The 16,985-nt window shown below is 40.8% G+C and overlaps 1 protein-coding gene across 4 annotated transcripts in view; it reads right to left on the bottom strand.

The window, feature by feature from the left end:
- Positions 1 to 16,985, bottom strand: part of PLCB1 (phospholipase C beta 1) — a 740,315-nt gene that overhangs the window by 700,029 nt on the left and 23,301 nt on the right. For all 4 annotated transcript variants that reach the window (XM_019549094.1, XM_019549091.1, XM_019549092.1 and 1 more), the window contains exon 2: positions 12,254 to 12,331. In XM_019549094.1, coding sequence (XP_019404639.1) covers positions 12,254 to 12,331 — 78 coding nt within the window. The remainder of the gene's footprint in view (positions 1 to 12,253; positions 12,332 to 16,985) is intronic.

Here is a 16,985-nt window from a genome sequence, read left to right as displayed (position 1 = left end):
CACACACACACACACACACACACACACACACACACACACACACACACACACACACACACAAATAAGTTCCCCACAGCCAGGCTGAGGCTGGTGCCAAAGCAGCATGGGGAGCATGACCCACCTGGGGCTGCAGCATCTTGTCTCAGCTGCTCTTCCCCATCCTGCACGCTACCGATTTGACTGACACCAGCAGGCAGGAACACAGCTAAAAGCCATGCTGTGCTGGAGGTAGGGCCATGGCATTTGAAGCCCCATCCATGGAACTGGGCCGCCGGGGAGAGGAAGGAAGGGGAGGAATGCCCCCACCTCTTGGCCCTCCCTGCTCCCTCCCCCTCTGCCTGCTATGCAGGGCCAGGGCAGGGACTTAATTTCCACCTTCACTGCACAGTGCCAGGTAGATGTGCAAGGCTCCAGCCTCTGCTGGAGCCATGAGGGATGCTGGGTGTAAGCGGCACTGCCACTCTAGGGTCAGACTCCATCTCCCAGGCTGCCATGCAGTGCCGGGCAGGTAGGGTTGCTTCTGCCCAGCGTTCCCTACTGTGCCAGCAGAGGCCAGAGCCACTACCCACAGGTGCAGCCTGGATAGAATCAACTGGCAGGCCAGATACAGGTTTCGGGCCATATTTTGTCCACCCCGGTACAGATAGACAGTGACTTGCTGTAGGGGGATCTTAGTGATGACATTTTAAAATTGCTATCTGAATATTTACTTATGAGAAACAGTTTGAAATAGCATGCTAAGCTAATTATTTAAGACAGACATAAATTACCATCTCTTCTCAATGATAAAAAAATATATATATTAACTGGGTCTTCGAAATACATTGGTTACAAAGTGTGTGTCCATCCTCCTTTTCTCCAGCAGGAGACAGTAGCCTGAATGTGTTTAATGACATGCTGTCAAGGAGGCACAGTTGAGTATTCTCACCCTTGAGTAAATTCAACCAAACAGCTGGAAGCTGGAGCTGGAATTTTTAGTTATAAAACCTGGTACCATTATATATTATAATAGGGCAATTAAATTATTTGCTGCACCTGAAACATGTAATGCAAGCTTCTACTGTTTGCTAGTCAAACTCACTGTAAAGATATAGACAAATCTAATTAAAAGATCTTTGGCCTGTGTGTCACTAAGAACCGCTGCACCTTCAAACCAAAGTTTAGAATAGACTCAAATAACTATTAAAAATACTCACCCAAAGCCCCAGCAGGTGTGTGTGGATACAGCTCCTTGGATTTGAATGGGGTTATAGAAATTTAACTTACCAGAAGCAGGACCCACTATTTAAAAGGGTACTGAAGCCAAGCCTAATTCTGGACAATCCTTAAAATGTTTCTACCTCTTCCTCCTGGTACTGCCTTTAAGCCCTCCTACACACATCAGAACAATCATCTATCTGGGACACAAAAGGTCAGAAGAGACTGTTATGATGATGTAGGAACAAAAGACTGGAAGGGACCTCCAGAGTCATTAAGTCCAGTCCCTTGTTAGCACAGGCAACTACCTGATATAATCCCATTCAAACAACAAACCTCCATCTAGTCTGACTGCCTGTGTAGCACAGGCTGTAGAATATAGTGACACCTCAGGCTGTAGAATACAGTGATTCCTCATTGAACCTGTGATTTGTAACTGAACTACAGCATTTCTTTGGGCCCTGCTAAGTGTTCAAATAAAAACTGGATAGGAACAAGCTATTGTACAAATTTTCAAGCAGTAACTTTTAACTGGTTGGCTCTTTTTTATAGCTAGATAGACATTTTTATCATGTTATAATTCATTTGCATTTGTAGCCGGCCTTACTTTGCACATGTGGCCAGTCTAAAATTTATTGGATGGATTAACCAGTTAATTGTGTAATATATGTAATGTGTAGTAGGAGCTCCAGAGAAGCATCCTAGGTGAAATCCTAGCCCCATTAAGAAAAAGTGAGTTTTACCACTTACTCCAACAAAGACAGGAATTAAAAGGGACAGAAAAGGAACTGCAACCCTAGATAAATTGTACTTACCTTCCCTATTTAAACATTCATTTCTATCAAGCTTCAACTTCCACCTATTGGATTTTGTTTTTCCTCTCTGCTACAGGAAATCTCTTTCCAACAGAGGTACTTCAGGAGTGTGGTGAGCTCACCTCTTCACCTTCTTTCTGAATGAGCAAAATAGTGTTATCTATTCTGTGCATGCTGAGAAACCCTGTAATGGGAACTCACCCACACTCAATAATGTGATGCAGGGAAGTTCCCATGCCAAGTGGCAGACAGCAGCTGTATTGGCTATGTAACCACCTCTCCCACGTCAGAAATCAACCCCCCAACTATGGCAAATGTACCCCAAGAATGTCATTCTCAGTCCACAGTCTTACTTTAGGTCAAGGTAGTTTGACTGTCCTATGCAGAATAGTAGTCCTCTCTAGGGCAGTGATGAGGAAGGGCAGTTGAGACCTCAAAACTGTGGCTTTGCTTAGACTTACTGCATACCGTGGCCGCATATACACAAAATGCTGACTGTGCAGTCGTTACTGCAGTCTTTTAATACTCAAAAACACAAGTACTAAATGACTGCGTAGTAACCAGAATTACTGCTCACTAGCATCGCCAAACAACTTTTAGGTGACACTGACCGCTCATTACTACTGCGCGCTAGCATCGTGTCATGCTTCCTGCTATTCAACACTACTGTGCAGCAGTAACAAGCTACTGCATAGTCCACATCTCATGTAGACATGGCCACCATTATAGGAGTAAATCAGGAATAAGAGTATCAACTGCCCCCCTTGCATCCAGCACCTTCTCTGTTATTTCAGTCCAAATGTGGTGACCCACCTCTCTACTTTAAAAATAAACAAAGAGTCTGTAAGTCTGCCTGTACGGATGCTTCTGCTCGCTACTGAAAACCAATTAAAAGTATGTCCTCCTGGGTGTAACTAATGGAGTTAAAATGTCTCCTTGTCTGCTTAAGAAAGAAGACGGCAGTGTCCAAAAAGCTAGCACATAATTCATTAAAAAGCACTAAAATGCAAAACTATCATCTGGCTTTGCTATAACTATGAAACTTTCCTGAAGCACGAAGAATGTGTAACAGACGCTGGCTTGTCATGATTATTAATTTTTCTTTTTAAAACTGATGTTAAGAGCCATTTGAGTACTTGCATGAAAATCAGCTGGCACCCTACATGCAAATGAAGCAAGCATTAATGTCTACTGATTCCAGCACCCTAACCTTCACTGGCAAAAGAAATCCCAAGCTAAAAACAACTAAAATAAAAATAACCAAAACACTGTCCTATCTTCTGTTTAACAAAGATTTTTATGTTCCTGATAACAGCACAGAACAGAAGGCATAATAAAATCTAACACGCAGCCAGGATTTAGGGGATTGTTTTTGTTGAAGGTAAAATTTTTTTTTTACCTTAGTAAGTCCAGTGATGATTGATACATGCATTACAAGTTGGTGCTTAAATAATGTGCAGAAAGGCAGAACTGCAAATTTGGATTTAATCTGTCAAAATTAGTTTTTGATAGAAAAACAGAAGCAGCGTATCTGCCAATTAAACCAATATGGGTGACAATCCTGCAACTAACACTGAGACGACCTAGGTCTTTTCTCACTAGTGCTTTGAGGATTTCAACAAGAGGCAATATTTAACAGCAGAGTGAAGTACTTTTGAGATCCTTATTGTACATACAGTCACTAGTCAAGCTGGCTCTGTGTGGATATGCAGCTTTCCTTCTTAATCCATTTCCATCCCTATGCACTGGGTCAGGCTCCCTGTGGCTGAACAGCACATAGACCTAAATTAGTTATGCCAGAAGGCCACACCTTCATAGGTATAGCACCTAAGGCACCAGTCCAAGAAGTGGAAAAACTGTCACTGCAGTATAGGCTGCAGTGGGTTCTTCAAGGGAAATTATGTCTGCACCTACCACTCTTCCTCCAAGGACTGCCTAAGCTAAAACACAAAGCTGTTCATTTAAGGCAAAATACAGTTATTGATGCAGAAACTGAAGGTCAATAATATGAGTATATTTCCATGACTCCTGAAGTAGCCATGTCACTTCTACATCACTTAAAAGCACCAAAAACAAGCATAAAATGTCAGCTGTAGCCAAGTTATAAGTTTATTTTTCTTTCAAAGAAAAGATTTGGAAAAAATGATGTTTGTACAAGTGTGAAAAGCAAGGCTGAGATTTTCCAACCTGATTAAGATATTTAGATACACTGGAAGGGTTCTCTCAGAACTACCATGAAACTTGTATTCCTGGGTGGCTTGAGCACATTTTAAATCTCACTGACTGATTTCAAATGGAACGGTGCATCTAAATTGTCACGGCAGATTTGAAAAATATCTCAAACCAAGCATCCATGTAATCAGACTAATACTGATTGGTTACAAATATTAGCCAAGGTATACATAAATGACAGTACCATAACTTATCACAGACACCTTAAGAATAATTACTAAAAGAATTAGGGACAATTAAAATGGAGATCAAGTTATGGTTTTGTAATTGATATTTTTTGCAAAACATTTGCAAAGTAAGTCTCTGATCCTGCTGTGGGTGAACTTTTTCGGAGCTCTGCATCAGTCATTGCAGCCACACAGGAATAGATATTATGCACATATAGGCAGATAATAATCTTTCCATGGTATTAACTCTCATCTACAAATTTGTAAGCCAAGACTTGTCTTCTAGCTCAGGGGTTGTCAACCGGGGTTTGCATACACCTGGGGCTCCTTGAGAAGGCCCCAGGGGGTATACACAGGCAGGTGCAGATGGAGCATCGCCATGCATGATCCCATGCTGCTGCGCAGGCACCACCCACCCAGCCAGACACGGAAGCTCGCACACGGCAGCTGTCTCAACACCCTCCCTACTACGTCTGGCATTCAGCCGCACACCACCCTTTCCTCCCTGCTTGGTGGCTGGGGGTACACTGCTTTGCGTCCAGCCACCTTGGGGTAAAATGATCAAAAAAGGCTGAAATCCCCTCTTCTAGATGATCAAAAGAAATAGCATGCATTTTCACCTGGGCTCAGTTTCTACTTCAGCTAAAACTATTCAGCTGAAATATATATATAGCCAGCTACTGGTTCAACACAGCTTTTGAAGAGCTCTCAGAGCAATTATTTACGTTACGTACTGACCGATAAAGCATTCTGAAATTTCTACTTTTCAACTAGTTGTTATGTCTGCCTGGCAGAGAAACAGCAGCATGGCCATTTTATTACATTGTCTTCCACAGTACCCTTCCTTCAAATGTCCTCTCAAGCAGAATTCCAGTAATCAAAAACAATCAATCATTAGCTTGGTTGATGTTATTTCATCACAAAGGCTATTCTTGTTCTCCTACTGGACCAACAAAGGATGTTCTTAGCAGGGTGGATTTGATTTAAATTAAATTGATTTAAATCATGATTTAAACCACTGGTCAGGAAACCTTAATTTAATCATTGTTTTCTACAAAAAGTGCATACTTGTTGGTTGATATCCTTTATCCATTTAACTACGTGAAACTTTGCACTTTTAGAGAAAGGCGAGGACTTGACTGCTTGTACACAAACTTGGAGAGAGACAATAGGGGTGATGGGTATGTAATCAGGTCTATCCCATCTCCATAACCTGCTGTGAACAAGGATTTTCTCTCTGGAGATAAACTCTCCTTATGCCTGAAGAAGGGTGCTTGTGTCTGAAAGCTTGCAAACAATTTTTCCAACTATTTAGTTGGTCTAATAAAAGATATCACATTTACCCAAAGAACATTGTCTGCCTATGATGTTTGGAGACATCCACAGTTTGAGAACTGAAGCTAAGCTTCACAGAGATGCTTAATGGGATCTTCTAGACTGAGCACTGAGTCCCACTGGGTGGAGTGGTTTTCTTTAATCTTTACCAATCTATAGAGGAGCCCCTGGGAATCCCCCAGAATTGGGCCCCTAATATAGTTCATAGCCAGTTATAACTTATTTATAAAACTTCTAAAAAGGTTGCATGAATATATTGTTTCAAATAGTATACAATTAGAAATTATAATCTCTATTCCATGATGATATCTTTGAGCTTTAACATAATTTAAATTAAGACTATCTTTATATAAAAGTTTATTTTTACAACAGTATCTTAAAAAAATTATGATTAAATCAAAAATCCCTGATTTAAAAAAAAAAATCATTTTACCAGTTTTTTTTTACTTTAAAAAAAATCATTGATTTTTATCCACCCTGGTTCTTAGAGAACATGCTTCACTACTAAAGGAAAAAGATAACCACAAGAGTCTGAAAATATTTTGCCATCTTTGTTTCATTAGTTATTACTTTCATTGGGCAGAACAGGATGGGAAAACACACTGGTTCAGCTATAGAGGTTGTTGAAGATCATCCTTGAAATGTTACCAGCATCTTTTTTATATCTTCATCTTCTCCTGGATGTGGTCTATACATTGCCAGAACATGATAAAGAATCCTAATTCCATATTGCAGAGAAGCATGAAAGAGCACAATTCTAGATTCTGAAATGGAGCCTCCAATAGTAGAAGAAGGCAGTGCCCTCATACTATGACGACTACCCAGGACTAAATCAAGCCTCTTTCTGGGAGCCACACATGCAACTGGATAAACCACATCTCAAGTTACAACATCCATCATCAGTGTCTGATGATGATGCATCACTGCCATGATGCCTGCTGCCATCAACCTTGAACGAAAAGGTCAGAGGTTAACTGTCAATTTTCATTTTGATGTTACATTTTGTTTGTTTTGGGATGGCACAGAAAACTTAGTCATTGCAATAACCATATCATGCATGTGGAAACAATGCAGGCCACAGCAAGCTTACCATCTAAACACCAAAGAGCTACTGCTGTTTTCCAGATCATGCTAATACTCCACCTTCCTTGCCTCCACTACCAAAGCATTCAGAAATGTTCACAAATAGCCTTAGACCAATCCCTTGACATTTTCCATTCAAACTCTGTTAGAATTCCATAAGTGTATATTAGTCATACTGCCTCTGTTCTTTATTCTCCACAGTAAATCTCAAAACAACAGAGTCATCAGAAGTTGTAAATTAGATTTCAGGTTAAGGGTAGTGTGAGTTCTCAAGCAACATGTTCGCATCTTCAGGGTTGAAGAGCTCTGGGTATAGTTTTAGTCCAGAGTATTACTAGATTCCTTTCACTTCTGGGTATTTTGTCTTCTCTCCTCTCAGCTCAATAAGACATGAGTTCGGGACCAGCATTTTTGGGGATACTTGGCATCTATGGACCCTGTTTGGATTGTGAAGAAAGAACATTTATGATACTAAAAAATTATGATTTTCTTCCAGCTTTATACCATGCCTGGAGTTTGTGCATCCAAGTTCCAAGCTGATATACTTGGTTTAGTCCTTTATGCACATTTTCACCATCTCTTACCTCTCTTCTGTCCTGCCACCACACTGGGCATCATACATTAATAAACAGACCTAGAAAGCTGTGTATTGTGGTTTGCTGATCTTTACCAAACTGGCTGTCCTAATATGCCGGTATCTATGATAATACAGGATCAAACCAACATAAAAAATAAAATAAGTTTTTCTATGTCCCTCACATTGTAATTTTTATGAGGTATTTGTTCTGTCTAGTAAACTTATAATGGGCAGTATCACAAATGCCAGAACTAGAACTCCGACAGGCATAAATGTAGTTTATTTGCACCTTCTGCGTAGTACCTCCAAAGGGGTCGGAGACAATGACACATAGATCAATATCTTTCCTTTGAACATCAGTCCCCTCCTTCACAGTGTCATGATGAGCACCTGTATAGCCTTTAAACGGTAGCATAATTGATCATTAAAAAGATGAACAATGAAGAGATCCACGTCCCATTCAGATTTCAATGTGCCAAGACAGGTATACCTGTTTATTAATTTAGGCAAAAGAAGAAGTTCTTGAAAAAGCTTATGTATACATGGGTAAACATAAGATTTGCTCTGCATTTGTGATTTAGTTACCATTGATTACACTGAATAAAATCAAGTCGATCTGCTTCTTCCAAAAGGTAAAGAATGGTTTGAATGTAGTCCAAAATATTATTGCATCTTTGACTGATAGCAGAACGACGTGCAGGACCTACCACCTGTCAGAAATACTAGAACACATTTAAGAAAAATGTATCACTTAGAAGATCCGTCAGTGGTTGCAGATGTGTAAATGATCTCCCTTCTCTCAGTTCCCAACCATAGATTGTGATGAGCCATTTTGAAGTCTCTCACCGATTACTTAAGCAAAATTTTGAGGGGCAAAATTTTTACCTTCTGTTGTTGGGCACTCTACTTGACTTGAGCCATACCATTTGAAAGATTGATATATACCAGGGAAGTTATCCCAAGCTACTCCCAACCTTTGGGCAACAAGTCATAAAGAAAAAGTGGAAACCAGCATGTGGAACAAACATAATGAGAGAAGCGAGGAGCTACCTCTTACTAGCACTTGAGAGCTGGCCTTCCCATTTACCTGTGTTGAAATCCTGCCTCCATTCAAACCAATTACAAAACTCCCAAAATCTGAAGTGGAACCATGATTTCACCCCAACACAGAGAAATGAAAAGGCAGCATATATCTTTACCAAGCACTTGAAGTGTCAGATTTATATGTACTGCATAGCCACATGAATCACAGAGTAAAGGGCAGTCCAAATAACCTGTAGGTATTCTGTATGGACAGTTTCCTTCCCTGTTGACAGTGTCACATTCAGCAGAAGGCTGAAATCAAGAAGCAAGATGTAGAAGGATGGAAGAGAGAAAGAATGAGGTAGATAAGGGTTAGTTCTCCATCTCCATGCCAATGCACATACCAAACCATCATAGCTCAAACAGGTTAAATGTGTCACTTTGCAGAGCTGGTGAATACCACTTCATTGAGCCAGACAGGCATGTTTTGAAAAGCTTCCCTCACATACAGCAAGTCATATTAATCAGTATAAGTTTTGTTTAGACCATGGAGGATTCATCCACATGATCTACCAGTATTTGGGCACTTTATCCAGGCACAGAGGGGTAGGGACCAAAAGACAAAAAAGAAAGATGGTTGAAGCAGAGAGACTTTTGTGGTGCTACTCATGTCTTCTCTGGAAACCCAGCTGCAAAACAATTTAACCATCAGTGGTCAGAGAAATCCAGATCACCAGCTATCATTTCATTTAGTTTAGCTATCCTCCTACATCCAGAAAATTACAGGCTTGCATCATGACAAAGGCAAATGACTTTACAAAAAAAAAATACAGATAGACTGCACAGGCCTAATATTAGTTTCAAACAGTCCCTCCATCACAAGATGCACAAAATAAAGGGTAATAGAGAGAAACAATGCAACCATTACTTCACTTCAGCATCATTTTCAAGTCTCTCAATTTCACAATAAACATAAATCAAAACCTTCATAACACAGGGAGAAAGTGTTTCTTCCTCCCATGGAAACATTTTGATTTCTTTAAATAAAGGGACCATTTGGATAGGCTTTGGAAACAAGCTTTACTTAGTTGTCATGAATTATTAACAGGACAAAATCCCTTTTGTTGCCCTTTATAGAGGCTTGATTTACAAGTTTAAAAAAAAAAAAGTCAGGCTGACACTTGTCTCTTGTACAAATATCCAACATTTTAAAAAATGCTCTGGGCATTTTTTTCATGAATATGGCAACAACAATTCTATAAATAGCCATTCTTTATAAAACTGCTTCAAGACACTGTTTTTACAGACAACAGTAGAAAACCAAAAGAGTCATGATGCCAACCTTATTAAAAATGGAATAGAAAAACTCTGAAATCAATTCTGTTTTTTTAAAGTAGCTTTTTATTATTTTGGTACATATACAATTGCTTTATTCAAGGAGGAAAAAAACCCCATTAACAGTTGATTTTGGACTCAGTCCTCAAAATCAAACAAATCAATATAATCCCATTGTCTTCCATGGGGCTATTCATACCACTTATAACAAGTATTTAAGTACTCTGTTGGCTCAAAGCCCAAAAGAGCAATTGAAGACTTTCTAAGAAGGGGCATAATATTTAACACAATCTCCTGGTACAAGAACAACCAAGGAAAGAAAGAAAGAAAGGACCCTGTGCAACTCTGACCAATTATCCCCAATACATTTCACACAAAAAAAGAAAGACCCAAAAAACAAACAAAAAACCCCCCTACAAAACAGGTCAATCTCCTCTGAAAAGTAAACACAATTTTTTTTTATCTTAGTATCTGAAAGTAACTGCATATTGCCTCTAGGAACTGAATATTTAATACCTGCTTATTTCCTCAGGCAATCTTTCCTTGTGTGTGAGAGCGCAAACCCTGAATCAATATAAACTTGTGAAAAAGCTGCATTTTTTTGTAAATGAAGTTGAAGAAGCCCTGGTATTGTGGCTTTATTTTGAACCCAATATAAATATGAACAGAACAATGTGCTGAAATCACTGAAATATCTCGCACAAGATACAAGAGTAAGTTTGTTTATAAACAAAGTAACGTAACAATTTACTTTGGGAAAGTGGAACCATTCTCTTTTTAGTATTTTGACCTTATGTCACAGAAATGCTGAGGAAAACATGAATGGGAGATCTAGACCCACCACAGCACAGCTCTGCTCTTACATGGGTTTAACTCCATTGGGTGTGGACAGATGTAACAACTGAAACATTTCCAACTAAAAACACACTCGAAAACATTTCATAAAGGAAATATTTCAGCCAGGGGACACACAAAAAGAACAACAATTTAGATGTATATGCATCTCCCTGGTTGAAATGTTTCCTGTTGGAAAGTTTTCAAATGCTGCAGCCTTTTCTGCAAAAGGGTGCTGGAGTAGACTCCACCAACCTACAGCTCTGCTCTTCCTCACCAACCTCACAGGGACACGAGAAAGATGGAAGGGGAAGGGAGAGTTAAGAGCTGAGTAGAGGAATAAATGGGAGAGAGACAGGGGGAGCCTGCCTCAATCCCCTCTGCCTCTCCTCCTCCCTTCTCAGTCAAGTGTAGAGGTAGAAAGGCTTGGAACAGAAGGGCCTGGTTCTGGCAGTGGCAGTGGCCACCAGAAGTCGGCAGGGGTCGGGTAAGCCTGGCTCCTGGTCTGGCAGAGGTCCCAGCAGTGGATGTGGAAGTCCCAGTGAGGACCCAGTACCCAGATAGCAAACAGGCTGTCCATCCCACTTCTCCCTGCATAGCACCGTCTCAGTGCACATGGAACAAGTTGAACGCTCCACCTAATTTTTTCATGTACAGAGGCACTATTTTGGAGTGGTTCAACCACTTTACAAAGATTTCACAGGGTCCTTTGAAAGATTTCAAAGGTGTATGAAATGTTTTCATGACCACATCTGGCCACACTTATTGACTCCATCAGCTGGGAATATGACAACACTGATTTTGGTGGAGTAACATGGATGGGGGACTGGAATGAGGTAGCGGTGAATCAGGCCCTCAGCCTTCCCAACAGCTCCCTAACCATGTAACTGACTTAAAGTGCATAGGAGCACATTTAAAAGAAAATTAAGACCAGCAAGGATTAGTAATAACTGGCCACATCTACACAAGACACTACCGCACAGCCATTAGTACGCATTTGCTACTTTTATAAACAAGTACTAAATAAGTGTACCATAACCTGAGCTACTACACAGTAGTACCGGCAAACGCCTTTTTAGTGGCATGACTGTGCACTAACCTAATAATACAATGCAGTAGCATCATGTCACCATTTTTACCATGCAAAGCTACTGCACACTAGTATCAGGCTACTGTGCAGTCAATGTCTCATGTAGACATGCCCACTTAGAAATGTAGGCTTAGTTTTGCAGCTGTGGCCAAAAAACACACCATAAATGAGGATGGAGGTTTGCTAAGGTACCTTTAAACTCCTCCATTTCTGGACCAAACTCACCAAGGATGAAAACCTACCCCCATGCAGATGCCCACTGACTTCCCCACAAGACCGATCCCTCAGTGTAAACTGAAACAAATTGCCAGTGTCCCACGGGACTGTTAAACTGGGGATCATGAGAAAACAGAGTTTATGCTAATTTGCCCTTATGCCATGCCCTGTGCAACATAGACTAAGTAGGTGCTATTATTACCTACTCAGTCACAGAGGAGCTTTTTACACTGCTATGAGCCTCCTTAATCTGCTGTGTCAGCATTAGAGGGAAAAGCATCCTGACCACAGGCTTTCTTGCCACCTGTGATACTCAAAATGATGATAAAGATGGTATTTATTCTCTTACCTTATTTTGATCTGTCCAGTAGAAGAAAAATCCCAGCGGATCTGTTTTAAGGATAATTGGCGTCACAACAGTGGAGTCCTAGCAAGAGGGGAAAAAACAAGAACATTAGACTTGCAAAACAGATGCTACACGGTTCTCCACCTTATCTTTAGTGTTCAGAAGTAGCAGTTCCTCAAAGCCACCCTTAAGGTATTATTCATAAAATGTCACTATCACAGTTTAATACCACATGGCTCATCTCCATTTTTATAACCTAATGTATTTCCATTACTGAGAAGAGTAGTACTAAATTACTGCCGGCTTGTCTGTGGATAGAGTTATTTCAGAAAAAAATGAAAGCAGATTCAGCTTTACAGGAACAAGGCACTTTTATTCTGTAATTAGAGTGTCTACATGCTGATTAACTAAAAACTGGTTATGACAAAAAACTATCATATTCCAGCTTAGTCCAAGTTAACTTTCAAATGTAGACAAGCTCTAAAATGTTTATGAGACTTGCATAGCATATATGTACAAGAGATTTTATTTACCCAGGATTGATCACAGTGATATGTATTAAATTCCATTACAACAGACTCTTATTAATTCTGTATTCCATTAAAAATCGTTTCCTAACATTTATAATACCGTTTTATAGTTGTATAAAATCTGCAAAAAGTGTTCCTTGTATTGTAAAAGCCATAGTTAAGATTTTTTTTATATACAAATCATCCTAAAAACAAATGCATATTTCAACTAAATAGTTACAGACAATACAAAGATTTGAAGCTCAGTTATTTCCAAAGCAATAGTAAATCAAGGCCATTCTGCATATACCTGTAAAAAATGTGGCTCTGTACTAAACATTTTTAAAAATTAAAATTTTCAAATCAAGTTGCAGTCTAGGACATCACACAATGTTGTTACTCCAAACTTACACATGGCAAGTAACTAGCAGGAAGCAAGATAATGCTCATGTATCATAGGTGCTTGTATAATCTTCATTCCTATAGTATCAGAGCACCTCGCTAGCTGGTGCCTTTATCTTCACAACACCTCTGAGTTAGGGAAGTGCTATTATTTCCATTTTCCAGCAGTGAGGCAGAGAGAAGCTAAGGGATGTACCCAAAGTGTCCCATAAGAAGCGAGTTATGGAGCAGGGCTTGAACTGTGTCCCAATTCCAACACTCTTTACATACACACACACACAAATAAATAAATAATAAATAAAAAGACTGGAACGCCTCATCAAGTGCCATATTGGATAGGGTAAAGAATATCCAAAGTAGTCCCACACTAAACATCCTGAAGAAAGCCATTAGTGTTGAGCAGATGAGGGAGCCACCCCTTGCTATATGGAGTGGGGATAAAGAATGGGGAGTGGATGGCAAGCTGGTTTGCTGGGTCCTTCTAGTGGGGTCTGCCTCCTACAGCATTTTCATGCATTTTCATGACTGCATCAGATGTGATGGTGGCAAACTGCTGATGGAGGTCAGAATAAGCTTTAGGTACTTTCCTGAAAGAGAAGCATTTTTTCAGGAAGCCAGGTTACGACTGACTTTATTTCCCCCACAACAGAGAGAAAAAAATGGTTTCACTGAGATGCATATCTGCCCTGTGCCCCCATGACAAGTTATTTCCCTTGGTACCTGCCTTGGCAACTGCCTATTGCTCTGACATGGCAACTCTCCTCACATGGTATCAGTCATGGCCTTTTTTTCCATATCAGTTCTGATGAGGGCCACTACAAACATGCCTCCTAGAAAATGAGGTACCATCACTACTGCAAGAGCACATAGGCTTCTACCTGGCTTACAACCAGTTAGGTACGGACATCCCTTTGCTAACTGATCACAGGTACCTGCTCAGTTTTCCTGCCAATTCACTCCCCTTCTAGTGTGGATGGATCAAAAGCAATGTATAGAATTAAGGCTATGTCTACACCAGTGGTTCTCAACCTCAGATGCAAGGCACCTCTCATTAGATTCAAAGCACCACACAGAAAATGCCAGCTCTTAACTTTTACTCATTTTTTGACTATGGAAAAATACCAAAGCAAACGTTCTGTTGCAAAGAACATTGCAGAATGTTTTTGACATTGTGAATTCCTGTTTGAAATCACTGGGTTTATCTTGCACATCATGGCTAGGGACAGAAATTACACATAAACAGACATAAGTGATTGGAAAGCAGTTCAAATCTGTAACACAACAGAAATTCAGTGTACATAAATCACTTTTAAAATGGCTGAAAACGGTTTAAAAAAAACAAAAACAAACCCAACCTGGATGGATACAGTATCAGACTAACTGATTTAGGTTAAATTGGTCCCAGGTGCCCTCCAGATTCACGTTCACTCACCAGTCCCCCAGCATCCCAAGATGCTTTGCACCTCCCCCACAAACCACGCCCCCTCTAGCAGGGTGGGTGGGCTAGCCTTGGCCCAAGTGGTCAGCTTCAGCAGAGCAGAGAAGCCTGCTTTAACACCCCCAGCTTCTGACCTGAGCCACTGCAGGCATGGGCTGCATTTCTGGAATCAAAAAGTGAATGTCTCTTCACTTGCTTGTTGGTTCAATCTATGCATCTTAGACTAACCTGCAAAGATTAAATCAATTCAACCTTAGCCTTTCTGACTGTCTGTACTTAGCTCATGTGTAGGTGTTTGCGCACCTAATATTAAACAGCATGCTGCAGCACCCTTAAAAGGCTTTCACTGTACCCTGGCTGAGAATCACTTATCTACACTGACAGTTAGTGAAAACCTTAAAACCGCTCACCAGCCATCTGCATTGCAAAACCTGCATTCAACCTCCAGTTTTAGTCCCACGCTCACCTCCTTCTCTGTCCCTCTCCAAGAGGTGGTTAGAACTCACCCAGACAACCAAGACAGCAATCCCAGGATGCACCATTCCCAATGTTGGGCCTTCTATACTTTGACTTTCTACTGCCCATAATTGAAAACAATTACAGGAGAGACAAGGAGCTGTAGACCGATTCCTTGATGGGCTCCTTAAGGCAACCTAGGATATATCTTTGTGCTGTGCTCAAAAAAGCATCAGTACAAGTAGGATAGATTTTGTAGGAATACAATATGGAGGGGAGAAGGACAGCTTTTGCAGCTGAAGCTGATTAAGGATAACTTTCAGTGTCACTGTAGAAGTCCCCTTAATGCACAATGCCTACCAAAAAACAAAAACAAACTGTGTCATTTATTTAAAAAGGACACTGTCAGCTTGAAATCTGGTTCAGTCTGATGCACACGTTGGTCGAGTCCAGTGAAATCTGATGCATATACTGGACCATATCAACCATATCAAGGATAAGTGCAAAGTCTTGCACTTAGGACGGAAGAATCCCATGCACTGCTACAGGTTTGGGACCAACTGGATAAGAACCAGCTCTGCAGAAAAGGATGTGGGGGTTACAGTGGACAATAAGCTGAATACAAGTTAACAGAGTGCCCTTGTTGCCAGGAAAGCCAACAGCTTATTGAGCTGCGTTAGTAAGAGCATTGCCAGCAGATCGAGGGATTATTCCCCTCTATTCTGCACTGGTGAGGCCACACCTGGAGTACTATGTCCAGTTTTGGGCCCCCCACTACAGAACAGACATAGACAAATTGGAGTTTGTCCATCCCCAATCTGTCCACCTATCACTACCTGATTTAAATGCAGCAGGCACAATATGCTTCTGGCAGCCCTCTGGGGCAGAGCTGCCCACCTTTTGAGTAGCTGGGGGCTGCACAGCCCTCAGTCACACAGCATGGCAGCCACACACTCCCTGGCCACATGCAGCACTGCACCATAGGTATCTGCATCCCCATGCTATACAGTCCAAGCAATCCAGTATATTGTGCAGTATAGATCCCTCCCGTTGAGTCATACAATGGGCTGCACCATAATAGCACTCCACAGTGCTGCATGGGCACCCTGGGCCACCCCACCAAATCCCCTAACCCTCAGCCTAGTCTCCAAGGGCAGGCTCAGGAAACAGAAGCTGGAGAAAAGAAGAAACTGGAAACTCTGACAGCAGGAGCTCCTAGCAAGATGTGGGGAACCAGTCTCAGAACTGAGAACCCAGGAACCACATGCAACCCACAGACCCCTAGTTGGACAGCCTTGCTCTGGGGCATGGCAGTAAATACCACACATCTATACCAGAGAGAGACACAATCTTACCCCCAAATGGGACAGGAGCAGATTTATGGACACATGACAATACACGGTCGTGGTAGTAATGTATGGAATTCCTCTTGTATAGAGCACTGAACTGTGACAGTGAACCACTTTTAACTTTGTATCGTCACCCTCCACTTTCCAAGATTTGTTCAAAGTTCAAATACTCAGACAAATTTATTGTACTTTGAAGCAGTAAATAGTTGACGAGGAGAGAGTTATTTTTCAGGTTTTCCAGACTCTGGACTTCATTTTCATATTTTACAACTGGGTTGCAATTGACAACCGTTAACCTGATCCTACTCCCTCTCTGGGTTCCTGGAGTTGCTGTCATAATTTTCATTTGAACAGTTGATTTCTGACCTATGTACTAAGAGACAGGTGATTTAAGGACTAAAGAGCAATCTAGCTACACTCTCCTTTCAGGGTTGGATGTGGAGGGGGAAGAATTTTAATGTTGTGTGTTGTACTTTGCACATTTTAGGCTTGCAATGATTCTTATCTCAAGTTCAGCTAAATTATTCTTTACAAAAATGTCTTTGTTTTGTATTAAAAATGTGAATGCACATCTGCCAACA

This window comes from Crocodylus porosus, unplaced genomic scaffold (genome assembly GCF_001723895.1).
Source record: "Crocodylus porosus isolate Cpor-Errol unplaced genomic scaffold, CroPor_comp1, whole genome shotgun sequence".
Classification (NCBI taxonomy): domain Eukaryota; kingdom Metazoa; phylum Chordata; order Crocodylia; family Crocodylidae; genus Crocodylus; species Crocodylus porosus.
This window is presented reverse-complemented; position numbering and strand designations above follow the sequence as displayed.